Here is a 27,255-nt window from a genome sequence, read left to right as displayed (position 1 = left end):
GATCACTTTGGAGAGGAGAAGTTGAATGTGAGAGGATGAAAATTTGCTCATAAAAGTTGGTGTTCACCCCCAGCCCCCCCCCAATCACCCCCAATACACACACACGCGCACACACACACACTTGTGACATGATGGCTACGCCCCTGCGGATGCGTGAGTCACTTGAGATACTTGAGTTGTGTTTGGTGCATGCTTAGTGAGCACAAACATCCTCATCACCAAAGTCAAACCTGCAGAGGCACCTTCAACATGCACAGGTAAGATGCAACCATTTCTACCACGTCTAGTCCTCTACAGAGATGACCAAACTTTTAGTTTTAAGTTGGATGGCATCATTTTTGGTATTTTGAATTTTGAATTTTAAAGCCATTTGATTAAAAGCATTGTGATAGGAATCGTTTCTCAGTTGATCTTTAGGGACATGCTGCAGTTTTGGCAGCAGAAATGTTTCAAATGTGACCTTGGAGCGCCGTTTGCTGCAATGTGAGTGTTTTTGCTGCGAGGTAACTTAATCCGTGTAAGACAATGTTCTTGTGCATGGATAGGTGTGTGTTCGAGAAACACCGTGTCACGCCTTGTTTGCGCACTGAAAAGATGTGCCCTCTTTGAATGGTACACTTTGAAATATAAGGGTCCAGAATTGGAATAGGGAACAGAATCTCAGCCATTGACATTTCAAATATATGTACAAAATACAGCAACATGGACATGTTGCCTAAATTGAAGTTATTCTGAGATAAATGAAGCTGAAGTAAAAGTGATTCTGAAATAGCATTTAAAACACCACCGAAAAATTTGATCATGTTTCTCCCACTTGATGACAACTTAGCGCAACAGATAAATTAAGGTTGAAATCAGCTTCTTGCTTTTTTTAGGATGATTTTGTTTGTTTGTAATTGTAATTTACACGGACACATTTTACACAACACTTGCCTAATAATATTATTAATGGATGACTATAATCAAAATAAATGGTCCATTTAGTAAAAATGTTGCTGCATAAATTGTTTGACCCATGAGCTAATTATTATGGTAACTTTATTCACTGGCCAAGATTGATGAATTTTTTGAATTCTATGTCAATCCGTGCCAATTTACAGGAAGTCACATTGAACGTACTGTATGACAAACCGCAGTTTTACACCACTGGCAATAGCTATACTGTATCAATTATCATGGCGTAATTATTAATGCAGCTCTTGGATTGGTTGCCATTATACTGTGCAGGAGGCTGCACTTTAATGGTTACCTAACAGCATGTCACCCAAACCGAAAAGGTTCGCCTAAAGCATGTCAGTGGGATTCGATGACAAAGCTGGACATGTAAGAGGCACACTCATTTGTGTGTACTGTTATGCGTGTGTAGGCATTCGGTCTTCTGAGACTCTCCTGGCCGAACAAGCAAGCGGCTCGTGTTGCATGATGGCGTATGGACAGATCCTTCCCGGACGCACTCCTGACGATCGCTTCGTCACGGTCAACGTCGGAGGTTTCAGGCAGAGAATGGAGCACGGCGTTGTCAACCGCTTCCCTCACACTCGCCTGGCGCGTCTGCTGCGTTGCAGCTCCCCAGAAGCCATCCTGGAGCTCTGCGATGACTTTGTTGCCGCGGAGATGGAGTACTACTTTGACCGCAATCCACTTTTTTTCTGTTACGTCCTCAACTTTTACTTGACAGGCAAAATGCACCTGGTGGACGGTTGGTGCGTGCTATCCTTCCGCCAAGAGATCGAGTATTGGGGCATCAAGGATCGCCATCTGGGTTTGTGCTGTTGCAACAAATTCCAAGAACTCCTGGAGCAGACCGAGGACCTGGGCTGGGATCAGGGCAGCGTCGACCTTCACAGCGTCGGCTCGTCCGGCGAGGAGAAGCCCGAAGTGGATTTGTTCGACGGCGCCCGGTGTGCGGACGTCCGCCGCAACGTTTGGCTCCGCCTTGAGAATCCGTCGTACTCGGCTTCGGCCAAAGCGATGGCCGTCGCGTCTCTGAGTTTGGTTCTGGTCTCCATAGCGGCTATGTGTGTCCACAGCATGCCGGACTTCCGTCAAGTGGACCGCAACGACAGAGAGCTTGAACATCCAGGGTTGGCCTTCCTCGAGAACCTTTGCGTCCTGCTATTTTCCGCGGAGTTTCTCCTCCGTCTGGCGGCGGCTCCGTCAGCCGGGAAGTTCCTGTGCAGCCCGCTCAACGTTATCGACTTGATGTCCATCGCGCCTTTCTACGTGACCCTGGCTTGGGATTTAGGCCCGGCGGCCGAAGATGACAACTCGGAGTTGGAGAACGTGGGCAAAGTGATGCAGATCTTGAAGCTGATGCGACTGTTCCGCATCCTCAAACTGGCCCGCCACTCGGCCGGCCTCCGCTCCCTCGGTGCCACGCTGCGACACAGCGGCCGTGAGGTGGGGCTCCTGGCGCTTTTCTTGTTTGTGGGTATCTCCATGTTCTCCGCCCTCATGTACTTTGTAGAGAAGGAGAGCCTGGAGTCCGAGCTGCAGACCATCCCCGTGGGCTGGTGGTGGGCCACCATTAGCATGACAACGGTGGGCTACGGGGACACCTTTCCCGTTACTCTCGCTGGGAAGCTCATCGGAACGCTGTGCATTCTCTCCGGGCTGCTTATTGTCGCTTTGCCCATCACCAACATCTTCAATAAGTTCTCAAACTTCTACCAGAAACAAAAGAAGATAGATGGCTTTTCAAATCAGCGATTCAAATCTTCAGCATCAGAAAATTAAGATTTGATGTGACTGAAAGTGGCGGCCGGATGTTCAGCACATCCACCCCACAGTTTGGAAGTTGTTAGGTTCAGTGCATACAAAAATTGTATTATGGTGTGAATCCTTGTCTATATGTGCCCTGCGATTGGCTATTGTTCAGGGGGTACCCTGCCTTTAACCCCAAAAGTCACTTGAGATAGACTCCATCACACCTGTGACTCGAATGAGGATAAACGCAATAGAAGACGGATGTTCCCAAAAGAAGCAAATATAAACCCCTTCTTTCCTGTCAAGGCCGAAAAGAACAGTGAGTTGCATTCTGGGAACGCATGCAAAAATTCTGTATGTACCAGTCCTCTCATACATTGTAAATGGAATGTTTAAAGAATGGTAACTTAAAAGGATTAGTTTCACTTACCTCATTTCTTACTTACATAATAGTCTGTTTTAGCTTAATTTAGCGTAGCATTTTTTGTCAGCAGCTTACTGTATGACTTGAAATTATGTCTCATTCTTATCCGCATCTAATTTCTAGGTGGCGTGCAGTGCATGTTTTCGTCATACCAGAACTATGTCCTGCTTCTGTGTCTAAGAATCATGCCTTCACTACTATATGAAGAAAAAGCTTAGTTTACGATAGTTTTGCTTAATTTAGAAAAACATTGGTAACAGCTAAATGTTGCAAAATCCAGTTTCCCAGTAGTGAATAGCTTGTACAGATGTGTTATGGTTACATTTCCCCCCATTATTTGCCAAAGAAACTTTTTCAATATTCCCCGTATGGACACAGTACGGTATACTGTATGTGGGAACACAGCTAAAGACAGGTCAACCTAGATATATTTGTAAAGCTGTCCAAGAAAGGATGTGCTACATTCCATCACCACTGCTGTCCTGTTGCAGTCAAGTGTTATTGATCCATGTGTCTTGTTTCCCAAAGGCTGTATTTGCTTTGCTCTTCCAATTCCTTTGCCTAATAAATCCAAATTAAGGACTGCTAATCAACTGCTGTGTTACCCACAAGTTCTTAACCAAGGGATAAATTCACATTTTAAAGCAGTGCTTTTCAAACCTTTTTGAGACAAGGCACATTTATTTCTTTGGAAAAATCCCGCGGCACAACACCAGCTGAAATTGTGAAAAAAAAAGAAGCTTATTTTAACAATATAAGTGTTATATTGTTTATATAAGCATTTTTTAACATTGAAGAATTATATTATGAAACATGGGCCTGTTTGGATAAACATGCGTCACTAATTCGCTCGTCTCTAAACAAAGACAATTAGCTACCTGCTGCTGCCACCTGCTGGTATGGAAGAGTACTACAATGTAGTAAAGACATGATTACGCTGCCGGGCGCTAGACCGCACAGGTACACAAATGAGATCATTTACCTGACAATATCTCGCCGCACACCAGTGTGCCACGGCACAGAGTTTGAAAAACACTGTTTTAAAGTGTCCTGAGATCCATGGTCTTAAATTGGAAATGGGCAAGTTATCAATTTCAAGCAAGTGAAAAAAAAAAGAGCTTTGTCACGAGATGATGATGAAGAGTTGGGGGGCTTCTCTTACTGCTGAATATTTATTGTACAAAGTTATAACTTTTGACTGCAGCATTGTGAAAGGACAGGATCAGCACTCAGATGCGAGGCCAATCAATTTATTATTTCCCCATGACACTATGCCCTTCATTTTGTCTGAAAGTCACGATGCAATGCATTTTGCGTTGAATCCATTTAGCAGCAAAAGACCGCGTCAGCAATACTTGTGGTCAGTCGTGTTGGTGTTCAAGGACTGCCAGCTAGTCTTTTTGCACAGGGACAGTGTGATAACATCTGTATCGTCAGATCAGGCTACTAACTGACAGTGTGGTGTTGAATATTGTTAAGAAAGGACAAAAGGACGAAATTTCTTGCAAGATAAAGGAAAAAATAATGAATACTCTGGTCTTTGAATCTCAAATGGCTTTATTGGACCATAACATTTCAAGTGTGTCTTTCTAAACTCTGAAACCAGGGTTGAACCTTTTAGCCATAAGTCCAAAAGGTATGATTGGCATAACAACAACACTGCTCATCATCAAAAGAACATCATTACTACAGTGAAGTATGGTGCTGACAGTATCATGCTTTGGGGCTGCTTTTCTTCAATTTGAACTGGGACTTTAGTTAAGGTGGAAGGAATTATGAATAATTCCAAATAGCCATCAGGCTTCTGCTAGAAAGCAAAGAAAAAGCCTAGCCAAGAAAAGCTTACTCAGACCAGTGGTTCTCAAATGGGGTAGGCGTAACCCTGGGGATACAGGGCTACGTGAGATTTTGCAGCATATTCCAAATGTAGCATGAAGGCAGAAACAGTTTGATCACAGCAGTTGCCTCCCTGCCATCAAAAATGACAAAAATCCTCAGTTAAGCACAAGCAAAATGCAAAACCACTCCGTTTCAGTGCAACAATGCAATATGCAGTGTTGACGTTTTTTGTTAGCAGTTTCTGCTTTTATTTTGAATTAAGTTAATGATTTCTTTCTGAGAATAAATCTGAACGGTTATCCCAAAGAAGGCCACTTTATGTTGATACTTATTTTTATGAGCAAAAATCTTTATTTCTAATTCATTATTTTAAGTTATAACTTTTTGTTTCCAAATAGTTCTAAAGCTAGCATTACAAATGGAATCAGCACTTTGTTTTACATCTTTTTTTTTTCATTGAAAAATGCTTTGCACTCGGGTAGGCTACTTCATTGAAAAAAGGTTAAGACTGAAATGTATCTGGGGCTAATCAGAGGCATTTAAAATTTTTTTAATGGTGGCAGTTGTGTGGTGACTCCCACTTAACATGCACTTGAACGCAATTGGATAATTCTGAACGCAGCCACCTCTGAAGTTATAAGAATATGTGCACAGTTGTGCAGCCACATTACCTCATTGTTTGTTTTCATTTCCCATCTAAAGTCCAGTATGGAGTAGAAGTTCTCATTTTTTCGAAAAGCCAGGGTGATTCCCAGGTGATGGGATTCAATTTGACCATTTAGCATTTTTTTTTTTTTGTTGTAGCTGACCTCCAAAATGGGAGCAGTACTAGAGTGGGAGTCGTTGTCACCAGCAGCGGGACAGGACATATACATATATATATATTTTTTTTTACAATGGTCCAGGATTGAGATGGACATGATTTATTTATTTTTGCTTTTGGAGGGGGATGGTATGCAAATGAAAATCCACTGCTGTCACCCTCTGGTGTCCACATCACTTCATTTTTTAAAACCATTTTAGCTGTGTTAATTGTGAATTTAATCAATCTTGCCAACAATGTGTCTGATTTCGTCATTTCCAACTTAAGCTCTTGAAATCTATCAGTAATATAGCCTACTGTTTACATCAAAAAGTACCTTTTGGCTTGAACGTGGACACCTTTGGCTAATTGAAAGCGGAAACACACGAAAGCCACACATGGCCTGGATTGACTCATACATTTTTGGTAAAATGGGTTTCATTATACACTCATATGTTATATAGGGTGTCAGCTTATCATGCATTAGTGTGCCTAAAAAGTTAAGGAAGAATAAACACTGATTGCAAGGGACAAAAGTTTATTGTAACCCTACAAAAGACACAGGGTGAGAAAATTACAAAACAAAAATACAATTATAGAAATGAAAAACAAACCAAAAATATTGCCATTCTTACACATCTCAAAATTATCCACTGTACACAGACCACAGTTTATTAATAATATTTTTAATATATATATATTTTTTGTAATGCTGTGTACATACAAAATATAGCAAACTAAATAAGGCAAATAAATAGAGGTACAATTTACAGGAAAATGCAACATTCCTCAACATTTTAATGGTGTTTTAGTTTTATCTCAAACATCAAGAATGGTGTACAAAATACTTTTTTTTTTTCCTTCCAACTGTACATCTTTTTGTGAAGGGTACTTTATTTTCAACAATAAAAAATACTGACTCGTCACATTTATACAGCCTCCAAAAAAGTGGGTGCAACATTTCTCAGGCAGTACAAAGTGATGTATAAGTTTAATAACGCTCCCCCCCCCACCCCCCGTTTTAATAGCGCAAGCAAATTCCTATTCAAAGTTTAAATTCAATACACCACACTGTGTGCACACTTGTTTGGGCATGCAGCTTGATGCCAAGTGCATGTTTGAACAGAAAACTAAACATTCCCCCATTTTTGTTTTTACATGCCAAAATCAAGGACACAGACATGTACGGCCTGTGTCCCCCGCAAACCCGTCTCTCATCCCTCATTTTTCCAGCGGCCCAGCCGGAGTACCAATCACTTGCCTCTTTCCTCTTTTTTTTTTTTTTTTTTTTTTTTTTTACATTTTGCAACACTTTTTTGCAGCACCCTTCTTAATTCAAAAGAAGTCGAAACCCTCAAAACAACATTGCAAATGGAAATGTCCCGTAATAAAAGTGCATTGAAAAAAAAGCTACTAATGTCATTGAGTTCCATCTTTTACACCCCAAAATCAGCCAGTCAATGGCCTATAACAAACATCCAAACGTGGAACAAAAACACACATGTAATAATACTGACAAGGTTGCAGTAAATAGTTTGCCCTAAAATGTGTGGTTAAAGCTTCGGATTAAGCGTTGGAAAGGTTCTGCCAAAGTGTGATGAACTAACTGATTAACTGCAAAGACAAAGGTAGTGTGGGCAAACCAGCTCAAATATGCACAAGATGCTGGTTAAAGTGGTTCTGATTTCAGGGACACAACAAGTTACTTCATTTCGAGGTGGTGGTGGTGGGCCACACATTCAGTTTGAGAGCAAATGTGAAAGACTTCAAATCATATGAAGACTGAGCTTCCACTTTAAGCCTCATTTTCGGACAGAAAAGTGAATCTTACTGTCCTGGGATCCAGCTACGGAGCCGCTTTTTATTATTCACTGCTTGGGAAGGCAAGCAGTCGCCAATGCTTCAGATATGTCCGATATCAGACGCATCTTTTTTTCTTTTTACCAGCATACTGGACATACATTAGCAGCACCACGCAGAAAGAGGAATGGTACTTGTGCGCAAACAAGGGTCAGAGGCACTTCAAGGTGAATATGTGGTCAAAAGAAGCTGACAGGATGGAGGACAACGCAACATGCAGACTAGAAACGATGCCAATAACACTTTCTTTAAGCTCTTGGTGCTTTAAAACAATAGGTTGTGCAAATCCACGTCAAAGTAAATATTTGAACCACTGGAAAAGAGCAAGCTAGCACATTTACAACTGTTGTGTGGAGAAAAATGAATGTATTTTTATGTGAATGAGGATGGTCAAGTTTGTGCCAAATAAAGGAGGGCATCACACATTGTGTACCAATGTCACATTTCAGTATCATATTCTTCCCTGTCAGCTTTCCTCTATTCTGCCCACAAATAACTAATGAACATGTTGCCCTCTAGTGGTAACCTAAGAAACTACAACGTGTTTGCACTGAGCCCACCACATACATTGTAGCATTTGTCACATGTACTAAGATTTTAGTAATGCATATATTCAGTTCCTGCTATTGCTACTTGCTAAAGTGTTTTAACCAAGCCATGTTTGCAGCAGTCAGTAGGCTGCCTAAAAAAATGGCTTCTTGACATACAAACAAGCAGAAACATGGAAGTACAGATTGTTTCTCTACAATTGCGTCGTGTGCACCGTTTCTGGACAATATCTGTCAAGGCCTTGGTGTTAATAATTAGCCTGACGGCTGTGACTGGAGGCGAGCAATTTGGAATTGTGAAGCTTATTTAAGGTCCATTAGCAGCGTGGAGCAGGCAGGCTGGCAGCGGAGCATGGAAACAAACGCCTGCGTAGTGTCTGAAAGTGTCGATTCCCAAATGGCGTTCCGTCGTCATGTTTGTCGGCGAGAGAGAAGACGCACACAAAGCGAAGGCTGGCGAGACAAGAAGAGCCGCAGTGCAAACGAGACGGACCAAAAGTAGAAATTCACTTCATTTGAGAGTACAAAACGAATGCCGCAAACAGGTAAAAACCGCTTCAGATGTAAATACAAAAGCCTAATTACAGTTCTTGACACGTTTCTTCGACTTTGGCACTCGTTGCTGCCGGAACAATGTAGCGGACATTGACACATTGATGCTGCGATGAGAACAAAGAGGTCACGTGACCACCAGCTGCAACGTTCCTCGCTGGCGTTTCTGAAGATCTTCCATCCTGACTCGATCGTTTCCAGATGTGAGCTTTGCTTCATTCCCGCTCTGTTGTCTTGCTTTCGGTGTGTGCGTGTGTGATCCCAGACAGGGGAGCGAGCCAAAGCCTTTGTTGGGAAAAAGCGGCGAGAGTGAGGAAGTGACAGATGGCCAGGAGTTGAAGCACGGTGGTCAAAGTCAGGTGAAGATGTGTCACAGTGGTCCGCCACCCGCCCTGCGGTCGGATCAGGAGATCGCCCGACGTCCAAGGGGGGGGCAGGTCACGCGCATCTACGGACACAGTTGGACAAGTCGGACCACGAGAGATCCACATCGGGACTGAGCTTTGGGGCCTCTCGGTTTTTCCTGACCTCCTAGTAGTTGACTTTTGTGACGGCTCGTTCCCGGCCGCCGCCGCCGCCGCCGCCGCCGTTGCCGCCTTCCACCAACTGGTTGACGGAACGCTTGCGGTTGCGTTTGAATTTGTTCAGGTCCTTGTCAAAAACCTCGCCCGAGCGCAGCGCCGACACCAGGTCGTCAAATTCCCCTCCGACCTCGTCGGAGGCGCCGCTCTTCTTGGAACGCCGTTCCCGCTCCCGCTGCTCCTTGAGCTGGAAAGTGGGGGGCATCGTTCAGACGTTTACAACCGGAGAAGGCAAGTCAAGTTACAGGTGAATGCTGAAGAGCAGAAACATTGTGGAATGAACTGAAATGTTGAAATGCAGAAAGTTTGAATCGAGAAATGGTGAACGAGGAGGTAAATAAGTAGCATATCTTAATTTGGAAATTTAACTGTCACCCTTTGAGAATGTGAGAAATTGTTCTAAAGATGTCCCAAATTTGGTCGGTAGTTCCCAAAATATCCTCAATGAGGACAATAGCTTTTATTTTGAACTTATAAAGATTTGAATTTCGGTTAGAAAGGGGAAAGGAGGAGGAAAATGTGTGAAATATCTTTCAAATTTGGCAATTTTATTGTGAAAAGTGTGTAACATGGGCAATGTGGGAATTCTTGGAATGTGGAACATAATTCCCAAGATGTCCTGAATGAGCTGACCAATTAAACTGCAATTTTAGGTTAAATTTTGTCATGTGGAAAGTAGTTCCAATCGTTTACGGTCAAATGGTTTGAATTGGTTGACGAAAGCTCTTGAGCACTCACACAATTGATAAGACCAAATTTTTTGCCGGCGCAGTGGACGAGCCTCTCACCATGGCCTCCATGCGCGCCCGCCTCTCCTCCTCGTCCTTGCGTCTCTGCATGTTTTCCAGGTCTTGGCGGGCCTCGCCGAACGACTGCAAGAAGGTGTCAAAAATCCCAAAGAACTCGTCGGGCTGCATCCTCCCTTCGTCCTCGCCAAAGTGCTTCAGAGATTTGGTGAACTGGGCAGGGAGAAGCACACACTCGTTTTTGCCGGGTATGAATCTGCAAGGATAACCCTTCTGACAGAGTCGAATGACCTCACGTGACCCGAAATATTTAGTGCGACCCTTCTTTGTTTACAATCCAGTAAGCAGCACTTCCTCCCTATTCAAGGCTCTCTGTCAATTAAAATTGTAGTGCCACACATCTCCAAAAGGTATCAAAACAAATTTGGCAAACGCACAGCGTACACTCAGTGGATGTCAAATTTATATGCAAAAAAATGAAACATTCAAGAAATCATGGACGGAACAGTGAAAACATGCTCTTGAACTGCATGTAATATGAGGTGTGATAGTCGGGCTTCTTTTCTAGTAATGCATGACCATCCCGTGCTGTCATCATGGGCTGGTCATCATTGCAACCAAAACATCAATTCCTCTCCTCTAATTCCATTTCTGGTCAAATCTGTTTGCTAGGCTAACTGTGGGCGCACCCGTAATCAGGAGATGCAGACAGGCAAAGGCAAAATGGAGCTAATTATACAATGGGTAAGCATCTGTATTGTTTAAAGAAGGCATTCATATTGTAAACAACGACTCTTCAATCCATACGCCTAACCTGACATGGAACCGTTTTCTATGATTTTCATCACTTTGCAACCTGATCCCGCCATCAACGTGAACTCGCCTTGTAAAAGGAGCATCTCCCCTTGAACCAGCAACACATTTTAGCCATCACAAAACACAAATGACACATGTAACGATTGAACAAGACAACTCAGATTTTATGATCCAACAATGCCATGCCAACATTATCACACACATTACAAAATCCATCCGTTTGCTATATTGCTTGTCGCAGTTGACTTTAGGTGGCAGGCTGGCTACGTCGTGGACTTGTCGACACTGCATCGCAGGTCTCGGAAAGACAAACACATCAATTCACAATTCACATCAATGGGCAATTTAGTCGTCGATGATCTCAATGTGATCCAAATGCTCCACCGATATGTTTGGTTTTTGCTGGTTGTCCGCGGCTCCGATTCGTGTGTCGTTGACGGAAAGACTAATCTCAATGCAAGCATGCTCAAAGATCACTTAACACGAAGACTAACATACACACGCAACGTGCTGATTTGCTAAGCAAAACATTCCGGCACTTCAACTCGCGGCTGCTGTGAATAACGCAGAACGTCTTTTCAAATACATGACACGCATAATTGGAGCGCTCGAATGCTAAAAGCCTGTTAGCACTTCAACAGATGAATGAATAATGCTTTTAGTGTTAGAAGTCAGACTATAGGAGCCAACAACCTGAGCTTGCCATTTGGAATCCCACATCCAGCACCGACGCTCATGATTGACGTTTTATTAGTACGTCATACACACGTACAATACTTCATTTGAAAGGGAAAATCAGTCCTGTGTGTGTGTGTGTGTGTGTGTGTGCGGGCATGTACACGTGTCGTGAATGACAAACCAAACAAATCTCTCCTGATGAGAGGGGAAATCCCTCCTATCCTCGGGAAACCTGTGTCCCACTAACCCGCATGACCTTGGACAAGTGTAATCCTTTGAAATGTAGGAGTAACGTCAGAAGCTGGGGGGTGCGGTTCTGTGTGTATCTCTGCCACAAACACACGCACGCACAGCCTAAGAGGCCGTCCTACTGAACCTTTTTAAAGGGTTACTCTTTTTTTTTATTTTATTTTTTTATCGCTCCTAAGCTTCCCCAACAGTTGGGAATTGCAACTCGCGCTTACTGCTCACCGTTTGCTTTAGTGAGAGCAGCAAAGGTGGATTTGCTAAGCGACACAAAGGCAGTCAAAAGCTACACAAACCAAGCCCAGGGATGCATGTGCTCTGACACGGACAAAAAAGATTTCCGCAGTTCAGCGTTTCAGATGCTTTTAGTGCAATATTGCACACATTGCTGATTTAAGAATGATCTTTCCCTTAATCAATGAGAGTGTGTGGAAGGGACAGTAAGGGCCTAATGAAGCGTGACCATGCTTCGTATATAATTCTCATTTTCTTCAAGTAAATATGCCAAGAATGTAGAGAAACGCCATGCAAGCACAGAGAGAAGATCCAAACTTTACAGAGGAAGACTGGGGCTAAGATTGAAATCTAGAACCACGGGCAGCGTGCTGCAAAATGATACCAAACCTCAACACCTTCATGTTTATTCCCAGTCTGTATGGGCAGCCAACTACTACCTTGTTGATACAAAAATGAGAGCGCTAACATCAATATATCCATTAAATTATGCTCCTCCCTAGTGTTGCTAGCGCTAATGAATCATTAGCGGACTCCACGCTGGTCAATCGATATAGACCACAAAGTAGGTGATCCGTTGCTACCATGGTAATGACACAGACAAGTTCCCATATCTGTTGAAAGCCAGTACGAAAATCAAATAAGTCTAAAGTAGGGGTTGAATGACATCAGAATTTTTGTAGTCAACGCAAAGGGGATGATAGTCACCGAGTCGTGTAACACAAGTGCAGGTTTGCCGCACACTACAGTACATAATAGTAGTAAACAATAAAATAAATAAAGGAGGACAGAATGCTTTGCAATAAAGTATCGTAGCAGACCTTCAGTTGTGTTACGTCACTGTTGCAAGAGTTTTGTAAGATCCGACTGTCTGTGAGACCATGAAGGTGTCTGGGTGTGATTTGTGATTGGATGGGTTGGGCCAATGGAAGAAGGTGGAGGAGCTTGCAGTGTGTCTGCGGGATGAAGGTTTGAGCAAAATATCATTCCTTAACCTTCAAAATGCAGAAATAGCCCCTAGTAATTTCCCAAAATACCTCAAAATAAATATTCCTCATTGAGGGTCAATTACTCCCATCTACAGGCTATAAACAATCAGTGAGTACTGGATCAAAATCATGCCTGCGTTTGCAAATGCAATAACAGTGTAAAGAAAATAATTGACAACGCACCAAATTAGGTGAAAGTTTTCATCAAGGTACCCGCGGTAGAGCTCTGCACATGAAATAACACTTCTTTCAAGTATCTGACAGATTCTTACTCACCATTGACTAAATCACTGATGTTTTGTTTCTGAGCAGCAACTTCAAAGCTGTGCAGCCATCGTTCAGAAAAATCCAACAAAACAAAATGGATGCTGAAAAGAATTTGGCCTACTCTCACCTCTGTTCTCTCAAAGGAGTGGGGAGAGTGAAGCAATTTTGACAATTTTGAGTCAGACAAGCATAAAGTTGTGCATGTTCAGAGTCTGGCCCAGTGAACAGAGGTTCTTTTCTTCCCCCATCTGTAACTGGTGTCCTGCTCCCTGTTTCTCTACCACTGAAATCCCAACAGGCTCGTTTTGCCTCTAAATCCCCCACTGACAAATAACGAAGTGGAAAGGAAGCTTTACTTGGAGCCACTTCTTCCCCTCTGCATTTATCACGCATTGGAAAATGAACAGGCGCATGAGAATAATTGATTGCAAAAATCCCAGCATTAAGATGTGCAAAGACCGCAAATCTTTTTAAACTCTTCTTTTTTTTTTTTTTTAGTATCTGCAAATGTCAATCAATCATCGAGAGAGCCAGGCAACTTCAAATGCATTCGTCCCAGTGGACTAAAGATGGAAAGAGGAAATGTGAAAACAGTAAGTCAATGAGGCAAAGAGAAGACAATGGAGGAAACTAATCTAATAGTTCAGTTCTGGGTTTCCCCGTCATTGTAGAAGTGATCAGGTCGGACAAAGAAAGTTTGATAGTTTTTCCCTTGAGAGTGCAGTCTTTCATCATCCCTTCTCTTTCCTCGCTAACACGAAGGGTTGGTCAACAACACAACTGGCTAAAGATTCCCTTTAAAGCCACCCACATGGACTCTCAAACATGTTTCACTGTATGGCTGGCTGGTTTAGTGGTTACCTTGTCCTTGGCCTCGCTCAACTGATCCTCCAGTTCAGAGAAACTGAAGCCAGCCACGGTGATGAAGTCACCAATCACAGCCACAAACTTATCTCCACGTTCCCTCGTCCTGCTCTGCTGGTAATGCAGCTCCTGATGCAAAAACAGACAGGAAACAAAACACTCCTTAACTAAACACTCGCCTATCGTATTTTCAGGACTTTAGGCTGCTACTTTTTCCCCACTCTTTGAACCCTACGCCTTTTAATGTGATGCGGTTTATTTATGAACTTTTATTTATTTGTATTATTTATGAGCTTCAAGATGCCAGTAGATATACTAATAGTCTCTGAACAATAAAATTACCAAACATTTCACAGTGGATCAATCAAATTGTCTGAGTCCGCCCTCATTCTGATTATTTATCAGCCATTTGAAGTTGGAGTGCGTACGTGTGAGGGCGGGGTGGGCTGCCTGAAAACAGGCAAAGTTTTTAAGTGTAGCGGCGTGCGGCTGTTGAAGGAGCAATTGAGAGCGAAAAGAAGAATCTGGAGTTGAGTTTCATGAGTTTAGGGAACGAGTGCCATAAATACATCTGCAGTATGACCCCCATCGCTCTGTCGTTTGATTGGCAACTAACTCCCATCATCGCTGGCAACGAACAACAGGACAGCCATGAAGTCCGGCCATGGAGCGACATCCCCTCACGGACTTCTCCCCAACGCGCAACTAACTGCTTTCCAAAGGCCTGCACTGCTGTGTCGTGAAGCTCGTCGGCAAAATCGCCTTGTGTGACAACAAGAGTGACTGAGAAAGCCACTGTTTTACTAGCCGCGTTGGGCATTGGGGAAAAAAAGCATCTTCGGTCAACATCGGTGTTTTAAGGTAAATACGTTGGAGGTAAAATCCATCTGTGTGAACTCTTTCTTTGCCAATTTCCCACATTATAATGGCTAATAATACGAAGCCGCCAATGGGTGTACAAACTTGGTTTTATGGCTAAATGAAGCTATTGCAGCTATTAATCAAGTGCGTTTTGTAGTATGGAAATTACGGTAATTATGCTTGATGCACTTTCTTAATATGTTAAATGTACAAAGTGCACATGTTTTTCTTCCCAAATAAACCAGACATTTTGGTGTATTTTAGGGCTATCACAGCATTAAAAAAATACTGTTAATTTGTGCCCTGCCCAAAAACCAAATTACAGGGATGATAAAAACCAGTGGAGGGAAACAACAAACTCACCACCTCAAGCGCCTTCAGTCCACTTTTTATACTGTGCACCTCTTTTTCCAACTCTGCCAAACTGGGAATCAAAAAAGAAACACACAAAAGAACAAACTGAACGTTGCTACAAATTTAAGGCTACACTTTTCTGTGACCTTCTGTGATTTGTTAAGAGTGTCTTGTCACCAACATGCGGCCGTATCATTGAACTCACTTGACTTTTGCAGCCTCTGGTATGCTGCTGAGGTCCAGATGGATGTGCAGCGTGTCAGGGTAGTTCTTTTCAAAGATCATGATCAGGTAGTGCAACATGGTGATGTTCCTGGGAGATTGTGAGGGAAAACACAGAACTTAGAGAGAAACACAAGCCAGACTGCACTAGCTACTGCCAACATCGGATAGAGAAGAAAACATCCACTTTGCACTTTTATGGGGCTTCTATTCTACAAGATGTTGAAATGTTCTTTTGGGATTTTTTGACAATTCATCTAGTAATATTTAAAGATGTTCTGTGATAATCTTTTTCAAAAATATTAGCTGGTCTGCATGGTCTGGCAGCAAGAAACTTCTCTGCGTGCTCCGCAATAATAAATTACTCTTTGAGCACGAGGAGATCTATGATTGAGCTTTAGAATGAATAAGGCAGCAATACTTCTTTGCTTTGTGCCGCTGTTGATTCATTTAGGTTTGTTGTCATTTGTGATGCCATGGTGACGGCCGAGACGTGTTGACAAATGGTCGTGTCTCCATTATATTTCACTGGACATTAGCAAAAGGTATACACGGCAACCGTTTTGTCAAGATGATCTCCTTGTCTTTCAAAATCCAAAATGTTTCCACTTTCCAAAGAAATGAACACATCTTAAAAATCTCCTCCTTCTATGTCGTCATGATCTATGATCATCTATTAGAATCTGTTGGGTGCATGACGTAAATCTCCGGTGCCGATTGGAGATGATGTGCATGAGCAAGAAAAACAAATATAAGAGAATTAAAAATAACATTCAAACTGCAAAAAAATAATAATATTTTTTTTGTTAAACATATCGATTAAATCGATCAATAACATAAAAATGATGTTGTGTGGCCAACATCGATGTGCACTAGTCCAGTGCCGATCGCTGTTGTAAAATCGCGGGGCAGACATACAGTATCAATGCATTGATTCATCGATTAAACTGATGTATCGTTATACCCCCTGTATGTATGTGTTTGTGTATAATTTTATATATATGCACACACGCACACACCTGTCCCAATGGTTACCTACCAAGCAGTGATCGGGGTTGAGTCAAGTCGTTACCTTTGAGATAACTTTGGACTCGTCTGCTAGCGTCTGTGTACTTTCCACAGCGACGCTCACGCCACCAGAGCCACCGGCGTAAGAAGCGTGTTGTCAAACATGGATCGAAATTATCTACCAATTATCTAATATTTTTGCTTGTTTTCAACCTGTTTGGGCAATGTGATCCATGATTTATAGATTTATTTTTAAATATTCGGACCAGAACATGTGACGAGGTTGCGTTCAGAGATTTGCGTAACAAAATACAGACAATCCGTAACAGCTTTGTCAATTCTTGCGGCTATTAGGCTGTGCAGTAAAAAAGAAGTCACAACCGTTGGACTGTGCATGTAACGTATTGTTTGATGAAAAGCAAACAGCGAGAATGAATACTCTTATTTAGCTATTTTAAGCGGCTATGTAAAGAAAACAAAAACATGACATTTATTTTAAAAAGCTGGAGAGGCTATTCTCTCCAAGCAGTCTTGGTCTGCTTATTGGTTTGCATGATAGCATTGGCATATGACTAAACGAGCCGCATTAACCAGAGTTTGCTTCAACGGGACCAAACGTGACGAGTCAGAAGGCACGGTTTGTGACTAATGTCATGGTGACTAATGTCATGTGGTCTTCATTGGAAAGTCAGATCTATGGAAAGTGTTTTGTCGGTTCCAAAGTATAAATAACGTCCAGCCAGTTCATTCTAACGACTCACCTGTCTATGCTGGACTTGGTGTCAGCAATCTTATTGAGGCTGGAGACCTTGAACCCAAAGGCATTTCCTCGCTGGCCCTTATTCATGAAGTTGCCGAAGGCGAGCACAACCTCCAGGATCTGAGTGAGCCTCTTGCTCCGTACCACTTCCTTGGAAGCGTTCAGAATGGCTATGAGAGAGAATGGAGTGAGAGGAGTGAATGCTGAGAATCCTACCAGTGTCGTTTAACTTTTGAACGTCATACTTCATTCGGTCTACTTGATGTAATATGTTCCACTAGAACACATCTCCATCATATTGTCTTTTATTTCAGTCCCATCAGACTAACATGGGCCTGAACTGTACAGTTTCCATATTTCCTATGTCCATCACAGTGACTGATCAACAAGGCTTGTACAAAGTCAGCAGCTCAATGGGGAAGCCCATCAAGTCATTATATCCACTTATATAAATAACAGCAGAGAAGAAGGGAAAGTCCTGAACTCTAAGCTGTCAGCCTCGTTCCCCGAGAGAACAAACCTTACTGGCAAAGTAGCAGGTGGTTCCCTCTCTCCGCAGAGGAAACCTCAGTGTGAATGCTAAAACCATTAGAATCCATATTGTTATTGTTCCAGTTCATTGTGCCACGACAGAGCATGAAAATCATTCTTCGGTCTCTGCTCACAATGTTTGGTATGATGCACAACAGCCTGTCTGAACTTTGCTCCGTTGACTGCAAATTCTTATATTAAACATTCTGGGTGGTCCAGAAAATTGTCTCATCTGGGGTAACACAACGCAACGTGATTGAAAACTTAGTACGTGCGGTTTGGGAACATTTGGATCAAACATCAAAGATTTCAAGAGGCTTGGATCCCAACCCAATCCTTGCAGGATTAGGCTTCTGTTTTCTTTCCAATCCTGATGGCCAGAAACGTCACAAGATACATTCTATTTGATCTCTCTCGACCAGAAATGCCGCAGCATACACAATTAAACTATCGCCTAAAACAACAATAAGCATGCGAGTGCACATGACCGTGGACCTTATTGGAAGTCTTTTTTTTCCCCCTTCAGGTCTTTGAGCTGAGCTGCATGTTTACGAGCAAAGGCTTTTCCCTCTCAACAAGGGCCAGCTTTCCAAAACATCCTCCGTGGTAACCTGCAAGCCCACTTGCAAAGGACGCACTCAGTGACCCACGCACACCCTTGCACACACAATACCCTGGACCCACGGGTGTCGACAATGTTCACCAATACTGATGACATTGTTACTGCGAGTGACAATCTTACAGTATTACATTGTTAGCTTGCCCTAAAAACATGCTCTAATAAGTGGAAACTTGTGCTCCACTTGTGCTGCACAGCAACCCAAGTGAAATATGCCATTTCCAACTTTACAGCTGCTTGAATTTGGTTGTTTAAAGCGGAAGTCAAGTAAAACATATTTTTTTGAAGAACATATTCTATGCAGGCCCACTAGTTGAAACACAGCCTTCTGATTACTATTGTGTTTGTAGAATATGAGTTAAGCAACAAAATCCACTCGTTTTTAGCCAGCTCTGGGGGCGACCATTTTGTCACTTCTGTCGACTGAAAATGACATCACAACTGCTCAGGGATCAGATAACGACCAATCATGACTCAGCTTCAGAATACAGGTGAGCCGTGATTGGTCCTTATCTGAGCCCTGAGGGTCTGTGATGTCACTTTCAGTCGACAGAAGTGACAAAATAGCCGCCTCCTGAGATAACTCATATTTCATATTAATCATATTGCCTTGTTTCAACTAGTGGGCCTGCATAGAACGTATTCTTGAAAAAATATGTTTGGGTTGACTTTCTCTTTAAGAATAAATGCAACACACCATCCTAGTAGTTAAAGCCTAGTTTAAAACAAAAGCTAATATATACCAGTAAATGTCAAGTGAATACATGTATAATACATTGGCTTCCTCACCGTCCACCTTTGGCTTGGTTTCAGCAAGGCGCTCAGCAAACTTCTTCTTAAAGAACAGAGCCTGCAGTCTCTGCTGGTAGTGGTCAATTCTAACGACAGGAAAGGAAGAAAAGAAAAAAAACATGGAAGTTCAAGGCTCATGCAATTACTTGATGAATGTGTTTTAAGCATGGGAGTGGGTAGGAGTGATCTGGCCATATTAAATGGTCGACTCTGAAATATATTCCACAGAGTGTAACAACTGTTGTCAAATGGAAATACAGTAGGCAGGATAATAGTGCACAAAAGGAAATACGATGCTTGCATCAACTTGTCGAAACAGTGTAGACTGTTCAACAACAGCAAATTGGCCACTGATTGTTCGTGTTGCACAATCACTACCATTCTTGATGCTTGTCCAGCCATGGCATCCATTTATGCATGTGTGTGGTGGTTAGAAGATGGAATTTGTGACGTATAGCATGTAAAAAGGAACGACAGTTAAACTGAATTCAAGTTTGCAATGAGAAATAATAGAATCCCAATCTAATACTATCCACAAACCAAACTTTAATCTTGCTAGGTTTTGCCACTGCTTCTTTTTAATGAGCAGCAGCACTTTTCCTTTCACAGGACCCAGGAAAATAATCGAACATTCAAGTCTTTACAGGATGAAAGGCATTGCACAAACGTGGCTGTGTACCTGCTCATTTCAAACAGGAAGCGATCCGCTCGGGCCATGCGCTCCAGCTCATGTTTGTGCTCCTCCAGGAGATCGATGTCACTCTTCTCGGGGACGAACTTCAGCAACTTAAAAGCACACACGCATGCGCGCAACAATGACTGAATGCATGATTCGGGGCCCGCATAACTTGTACATAGCAGCTGCTACATATTCAACGAAGGAACCAATGTCTACCTCGTTCAACTTTTTATTTTTTTTTATCTGTATTGTGCAGATCTGTTGGTGTTTTTTTATATGTGTTCCAAAAACAATCCTGGTTTATGACTTTTGCACTTTGCCGTTCTTAGGAAATGCCATCAGAACAATAAGTAGGAAATAGTAAAACAGCGGCACACTTCAACAAAGCAGTATCAGTGACCCACGGACAAAAGTATTCCATTTACAGTATATATTTAAATCGCCGTCTCATTATATGTACCATAGTGTGTACCATGAGTCTGCAGTACATGTTCATGTATGCCAGGGGTGTCAAACACATTTTTATTGTGAGCCACGTTGTAGTTAGGGTTTCCCTTGGAGGGCCTTTATTTTGTGAAACCATATAAATGTTTAAACATCTCCACATATTACGTATACACTGTTCAAGAAATTGATCGATAAGTAGTTTTAAAAACACGTCAGCAATAATGCTTTGTTTAACTATTGTTTAAATTAATTTAATAAGGGATTTGGTAACAAGAAAATGCTTGTAATATCTCAATTTTATGCATTACATATGACAATTTGAAGTTTTGGTTCAAATTTTAGAAAGCATCATGGAAGGTGACATGCTTGATTTGCTTTCGCGGGCCACATAAAATGATGTGGCGGGCCAGATCTGGCCCCCGGGCCTTGAGTTTGACACCTGTGGTGTATGCGGTCAAGGCTCACCTGCTCCAGCATATCTTTGGCCAACTCTTCTCGCTCATCCATCTCTAGGATTGCCCTCTTGATCTCCTCGTTGCTCATTTTTAATCTTTGAAAAAAAAGGGACAAAAATGCGTGGTTAAGCATGGCAAACGCTCAATTGCTACTTCATTAGGTATCTGCCAGTCTAACAACCACATTAATAAATGCAATTCCTCAGTCAAAACTGATTCTTTACAAAGTAGAAACCTTTAAAGGGGAAATCAAGCGGCCCCACTTGTCTAAACACGGCCTTCTGATTAATATTGTATTTGCGGAATATGAAGTAAGCAACAAAATCCATCTGTTTTTATCAATCTCAGGTGTGGGAATGGTTGGAGGGGTTTGTGCAGGTGGCATTTTGCCACTTGCTGTCATCTGAAAATGACATCATAGTGCTTAATGGCTCAGGTAGTGACCAATCACGGCTCATCTGTTTTTGGATTTGGCAAGCTTAGCCCTTAAGTGCCTTTCCCGAAGTGCGGCGAACATTTGGGAGTGTTTTCGAAGGTAGCAAATGTTGCGTTCACGTCAGAGTTCGTCAGGGTTCGTTCAATGACGCAAATGCTCACAAAATGTTCGCCAGACATTCATCAAGATTTTTGGACATTTTTCTTGTCTTGTCTTGATTTCCTTGCGACAAAAAAAGTACAGGCGAACGTCTGGCGACCATTTGCAACCTTGAACGCGCATTTTTTTACCTTTGCCATTAGTCGTAATTGTTCGCCCCTCAGTCGTAGGGCTGGGATGTCATTTTCAGTCGACAGCAAGTGGTAAAACGGCTGAGAGATCAAAGTTTTGGGTGTCTATGTATGCGATGGCGACTGTAGTAAAAGGAACTGGATCGATAAATTGAATGTAATTAAAGAAGAAGCTCAAAAATGGGAAAATAACAATATGAACTATAAATTAAGAATAAATATATTAAAAACCTATGTTATGTCAAAGCTCCTATTTCTGGCCAACCTTTTCCCCCCTGATCATAACACAATGGTAAAAATGGATAAACTGAGTGTGAATATGGTCTGGGGGACTACAAGAGAGGTGGCAAAGCGTGATCCTTTGTACAAACCCAGGGAGTTTGGTGGCCTGGGAAGCATAGAACTAAGCACAAGATTAATCGTAGCTTTCGTTAAAAATATGTACCTTGCCTTCTCCAGGAAAGCCCAATGCATTGGGGACCTGGCCCTCTGGAGAAAGAGGAGAGGGAGAGCCAGAAACGGCCCTTACTATAAACTTGTTTTCGGAGATTTTATCGCAAAACATGAACACCTAAAACTGGACTGGAATGGTTTAACGAGTAAAATGAATTTTAAAAGAATAAATGATGCAAAACATGGAGGCACTGTCGGTTTTAAACATTTGAATGTGAAACAGAGCCGGCTCAACAGGTGGCTCAAGCATTGATAAAGGGAAAACCCATGATTACAGAAAAGATGAGAAATACAATGTGGCTTATCGCCATAGGATGGCTCCCCCATGAGAGCCATGGTTTCATGGAGCTGCTATGTAAAAACAACAAAATGCCCCGTCATGAATTGTATGGAAAAAGAGACACAAGAACATCTTTTGATTGAATGTTGTAGAGCTCGTGAGGTGTGGGCAGCTATGGAGAACATAGGCTTAAAAATTACAATTAATTATGTCACTATTATGAATGGTTTAATTGATGTTGACCTACCTCCCAAAGAAAAAGACATTTTCCAAACAATCATTTATGTTGCATGTGTTTTTATGTGGAACACCAGGAGTATTATGACCATGAAGAACATTATGATAGGCAGCGATGCCGTGGTAAAGCAAATATTGGCTTACTTACGAAAGGAAAGAAAAAAGGACAAAGAAAAGAATTACCCCTGGCACATATTGGACTTGGACAATTGAGTACCCATGTGGCCCTTTCTTTTCTTTTTTTTTTTTTTTTTTTTTTTCTTTCTCACTGTCTTTTATGGTATTTTTGTATGTATTCAATCCTGTAACTTAGCATTTGTTGAATAAAGTTTCGTAAAAGCCGTAAAATGGCTGCCCCCTGAGATGGATAAAAAAACGGTGCATTTTGCTGCTTAATTCATATTCCACAAACGCAAAATTAATCAGAATACAGTGTTTACAATAGTGGGGGCAAACGGCGCATATAATTGCAAAGAAAATGTTTGACTTGACTTCCCCTTTTAACATACTGTTGATCAGGTAGATGGAGCTAACAAGGAATCTGGTAAGTGTATAATGATAACATAATGCAGAAAACGCAGCATATTCTTTTTGGCGCACCACCAATGACTATCACATTTTCAGTTATTCAGGTATTGACAGTGTTTTCTTTTTTCCATAAAGAGACTGATTTTCCCCACTGCTTCATGGAGCTTACATACTTTTCCTCTTAAGTTCCTGTTATCATCTCTTAAAGTGCAGTTATTAATCGTTTGACTAACACTGAAGGTACAGCTCTGGGCCGATGTCAGTAATGGGACCACAACCAGCTGTCCACAGCGTTCCTGAGCAGTGTAAGTGTCCTGGGTTGTGATCAATAACAGCACTGTCAGTCCGCACACTAAAGCGTTATTGACTGACCGCTGACCTTATTTTGGGTCGGGTTTGGACCCCTGGCTCATGCAATATTGACACACTATTGAGTCAAGGGACCCACTGCAGAGTCCTTAGACCAAGACAGCCTCCAGGAAGTCTATGTTTATTGATCTGGAAAGTGAGCGGGGTCAGTGATCAAAGTCTCTAAAGGGGTTTGGTGAAGTGCAGTGAGAAGAGAAATGGAAAACATTTTGCTGAGTAGACCTTGAATGATGACAATTGTTCCCATTTCAGATGGAATGGGACTTAAGGCCACTTAGGAGGTGTGTGTTGTTTACATGTGAATCAATTAAGGGTAGTGTATAAGGAGGTGTGTGTTGTTTACATGTGAATCAATTAAGGGTAGTGTATATTTATTTTTTCAAAACCATGCACTATTTAGTTGTAAATTGATTCCTCGTGTTAATTACCCTCTATATGGTCTGCCTGCCACATGACACATCTGCTTTTAAAGTCAAATATAAAAAATGAAATACAAAGAACGACAGATGGTTCTTTTTGCCCATTTAAAACAGACAAAAGACTAAGCACATGCCACTCTTGACCTTTGACCCATATGCTTCTCTGTCCTAGAAGTGCCAACAAGCTGCACAGATAGGATACGTTTGTTGAAGGTGTGAAGTCGCATGGACGAACACCTACTTTGAAAGGAGGATGACACAGTTTTGCGCGCGTCGGCCATCAATGACTGACAGCTCCTTGACTTTCCGCGTGCTGACATAGATGTCATCCATAGAACCGGTCTCCTTCTGCACAAACAAAAAGGCAAACAAAGAGATTAACGGATGTTGAATGAATGGCTCATAGACGACAACTACTACATAAAACATCTTATTCCCAACATCTGTAACATCTGTAATGCACTCAGAGAATATATGGCCTCTTTAAATATTAACAACAGTGTGTTCATTTGGATTAAAAAGAGAAATCCAAATATATTCAATCAAGTTTGCAACCATTAACTGCACATCACGTCATCCTTAATTGGTGAGAAACAAAAACAAAGGTTTTTGAATGAACTGATGAAGGCGCTTGATTTACAAACAACAATGTGTTAAATAAAAAGTCACATTAGCCACATTCTGAGATGAGCCGCCACTGAAAAAACTGCATGTGGGCCTTCCTTTGAGAAGCAAGAAACCCTGTTCAAACTTAATCTGGGGTGAGTCAAGAAGTTTTTGTTAGCCTCACACCAATGTATTCAAAATCCGAATCAGTTAGGATGAATAAACTTTATGTCTGAGAAAACTGATGGGGGTGAATGTAAAACGGAGTCTATTTAGGGTGCAAGACGGTTTCCTGTTTGCTAGAAAGAGTCCTCTTTGAGGTTGTTGGTGTGATGCAGCTTGTAAAGAAAATTTCATCTTTCCGTGCTTGCATTGACCTTCGGTGGCTGGCAGCGGATGAGAGTTGGCACTGAAGGATGACTACTTTCACTGGGGTTGCCAAAGTCCTCTTTGCTGAGACTAAAGATTAATTTGCCTGCTCAAAGCTGTTAAATGGGAAAAAATGATGTCTTCATCTTTTGTTGGTGGAACTACCTAAATGAATATCCAATTAGCAACACACCAATGTTCACAACACTGTGTGCACCTTTTTGGAATCACTTGGAACAATATGGTAAGTGACGGATAATTCCATATTCTTGTTGCACATTAACCAAAGAAGTATAAATAGTAATGTGAAAATTACAAACAGCATGACTGGAAAATATGGCTTTCCTTATCATTTTTTTCAGAAACAAATAACAGACACACCAAAAAAAAAAATTGCGGCCACCTGCATTGCTAGAAGTGAAGGCGCCAGCTAGACTGAAGGTAGCAAACAGTGTCTTGAAGAAGCCTTGAACTCACCTGCTTGAAGGATTGGTTAGTGAGCAGGTCCTGCCCAGGCAGCCGGAGAGTGCAGAGACACAAAACACATGCAAAGATTAGCACTTGAAGCAGTGTTGGCTATAGAGCAGAGAACTACAATTGCGCACGCTACAAGCGCAAGCTGAGAAGCCCGCCCGGAGCAAAAAAAAAATAAACAGTCTACCGCTAAGTCAAAAGGGTATTTTTTTTCTTAATAAAGCCACGATTATTACTACGTATTCTTGATTGAATCATCAAACACCTGCTTTGACATGGAAACACAGGAACATGACAAATGAGCATAGCGAGTGAAATAAATCTATGCAGGCCACATGTCCAGTTTGGGAAGCCAACCACACAACATTGGTCTGATGGATTCAATGGAACCAAAATGTCATAACAATTAAGATCATTGGGTTTTATATGGCTATACCCAAAATAAATTTAAATTCAACTAGTAGTTGGAGCCAGTTACAATAACCTGTTCTGTATGAATTAATGCATGTAATACATCACTGTCACCAATTTCCAATGACTCATTAACCTTTAAAACAAGTCTGCACATGCGGCCGGGCTGTCAGAAAACATTCAAGCCTTGCAGTAAGGAAAATGGCGGTTGTTTAATTTTCATTAAGGTATGAAAAGGATACTTTTAACCTTTCTTTTTTAATCCTGTCGGTCGTCTGTTGTTATCACTTAGACTTGTTCAGTGACATTAAAAGTTGACCTTGACTTTTTAAATGAGAAGGATGTGTTTTGTAACTAAATGCACACTAATTATATATTCCCCAGCCATAACATTAAAGTGGAAGTAAACCCAAACATTTTTTTCCAGAATATGCAGGCCCACTAGTTGAAATACGTCATTCTGATTAATATTGTGTTTGTAGAGTATAAGTTAAGCAGCAAAATGCACTCACTTTTAGACATCTCAGGGGACGGCCATTTTGTTACTTCTGCTGACTGAAGATGACATCACAACTGCTCAGGGATCAGATAACGACCAATCATGACTCAGCTTCAGAATACAGGTGAGCCGTGATTGGTCCTTATCTGAGCCCTGAGGGTCTGTGATGTCACTTTCAGTCGACAGAAGTGACAAAATAGCCGCCTCCTGAGAGAACTCATATTTCACATTAATCATATTGCCTTGTTTGTTGCTCAGGGCTCTGATAACGAACAATCACGGCTTATCTGTTTTCTGAAGCTGAGCCATGATTGGTCGTTATCTGAGCCCTGAGCAACTGTGATGTCATCTTCAGTCGACAGAAGTGACAAAATGGCTGCACTCTTAGCCAGATAAAAACGGGTGGATTACTCAAATTCCACAAGCACAATACTAATCAGAATGCCCTGTTTAGACTAGTGGGCCTGCATAGAACATATTCTGGAAAAAAATATGTTTGGGTTGACTTCCCTTAAACTACACTCTGCATAATTGAATGAGATTCAAAACAAAAGGTGTATAAAAAAAAATCTGCCTTTACCATAATAATAATAACCCTTGTTTTGTCAATGAAAGTGAGTAAGATGTTCTTTAATAGTCTTGGTTACCTTAATGTCCTACATGAGAGTCCAAAACATACAGTAGAAATGCTAAGTAATGAGTCGTGCAATGCGAGTTTACCTCACTATAATGAACATTAGTAACTGAATATGTTTCTGATGGTATCAATAATAATTTGCTCCTCTTGTCTGGAGCTAAACTAACTGTATCTAATATCAAGGCTGATTCAAGAGCCTGTAAAGATCCAGACAGCTCTGTAGTGCTCCCACAAATGTGCTTAAGTTCCACGATTGCAGTATCTCTGCTCCAACTCTACAATGTGTCTTTCAGCTGGGCCCTTGGCAGTGTTACACACAAGTTAATTAATCAAGCTGAATTCGCACCATGAATGGAACTTTGTTATG

General features: G+C 41.8%; 2 protein-coding genes across 5 annotated transcripts in view; one reads left to right on the top strand and one right to left on the bottom strand.

Moving 5' to 3' along the window:
- The first annotated feature begins 1,422 nt into the window (after positions 1-1,422).
- On the top strand, positions 1,423-2,736 carry LOC147137784 (delayed-rectifier potassium channel regulatory subunit KCNS3-like). Its single transcript, XM_086050038.1, has one exon. It carries the CDS (start codon positions 1,423-1,425, stop codon positions 2,734-2,736), a length of 1,314 nt encoding a protein of 437 aa, XP_085906164.1.
- Positions 2,737-6,292: 3,556 nt separating this feature from the next.
- Positions 6,293-27,255, bottom strand: part of daam2 (dishevelled associated activator of morphogenesis 2) — a 101,959-nt gene continuing 80,996 nt past the window's right edge. For all 4 annotated transcript variants that reach the window (XM_086049346.1, XM_086049348.1, XM_086049347.1 and 1 more), the window contains 12 exons: positions 25,345-25,374; positions 24,134-24,240; positions 20,891-20,975; positions 19,979-20,085; positions 19,297-19,385; positions 17,359-17,527; positions 15,573-15,680; positions 15,377-15,437; positions 14,150-14,281; positions 10,101-10,271; positions 9,260-9,499; positions 6,293-9,179 (listed from right to left, as the gene is read on the bottom strand). In XM_086049346.1, coding sequence (XP_085905472.1) covers positions 9,263-9,499; positions 10,101-10,271; positions 14,150-14,281; positions 15,377-15,437; positions 15,573-15,680; positions 17,359-17,527; positions 19,297-19,385; positions 19,979-20,085; positions 20,891-20,975; positions 24,134-24,240; positions 25,345-25,374 — 1,296 coding nt within the window. In that variant the 3' untranslated portion in view covers positions 6,293-9,179; positions 9,260-9,262. The remainder of the gene's footprint in view (positions 9,180-9,259; positions 9,500-10,100; positions 10,272-14,149; positions 14,282-15,376; positions 15,438-15,572; positions 15,681-17,358; positions 17,528-19,296; positions 19,386-19,978; positions 20,086-20,890; positions 20,976-24,133; positions 24,241-25,344; positions 25,375-27,255) is intronic.

The sequence above is a fragment of the Filicampus tigris genome, chromosome 13 (assembly GCF_054856515.1).
Source record: "Filicampus tigris isolate MCC_2025a chromosome 13, RoL_Ftig_1.0, whole genome shotgun sequence".
Classification (NCBI taxonomy): Eukaryota; Metazoa; Chordata; class Actinopteri; order Syngnathiformes; family Syngnathidae; genus Filicampus; species Filicampus tigris.
This window is presented reverse-complemented; position numbering and strand designations above follow the sequence as displayed.

Bases quoted from the DNA above. Each gene is read 5' to 3' on its own strand.
- LOC147137784 (XM_086050038.1), top strand. From the start codon at position 1,423: ATGGCGTATGGACAGATCCTTCCCGGACGCACTCCTGACGATCGCTTC.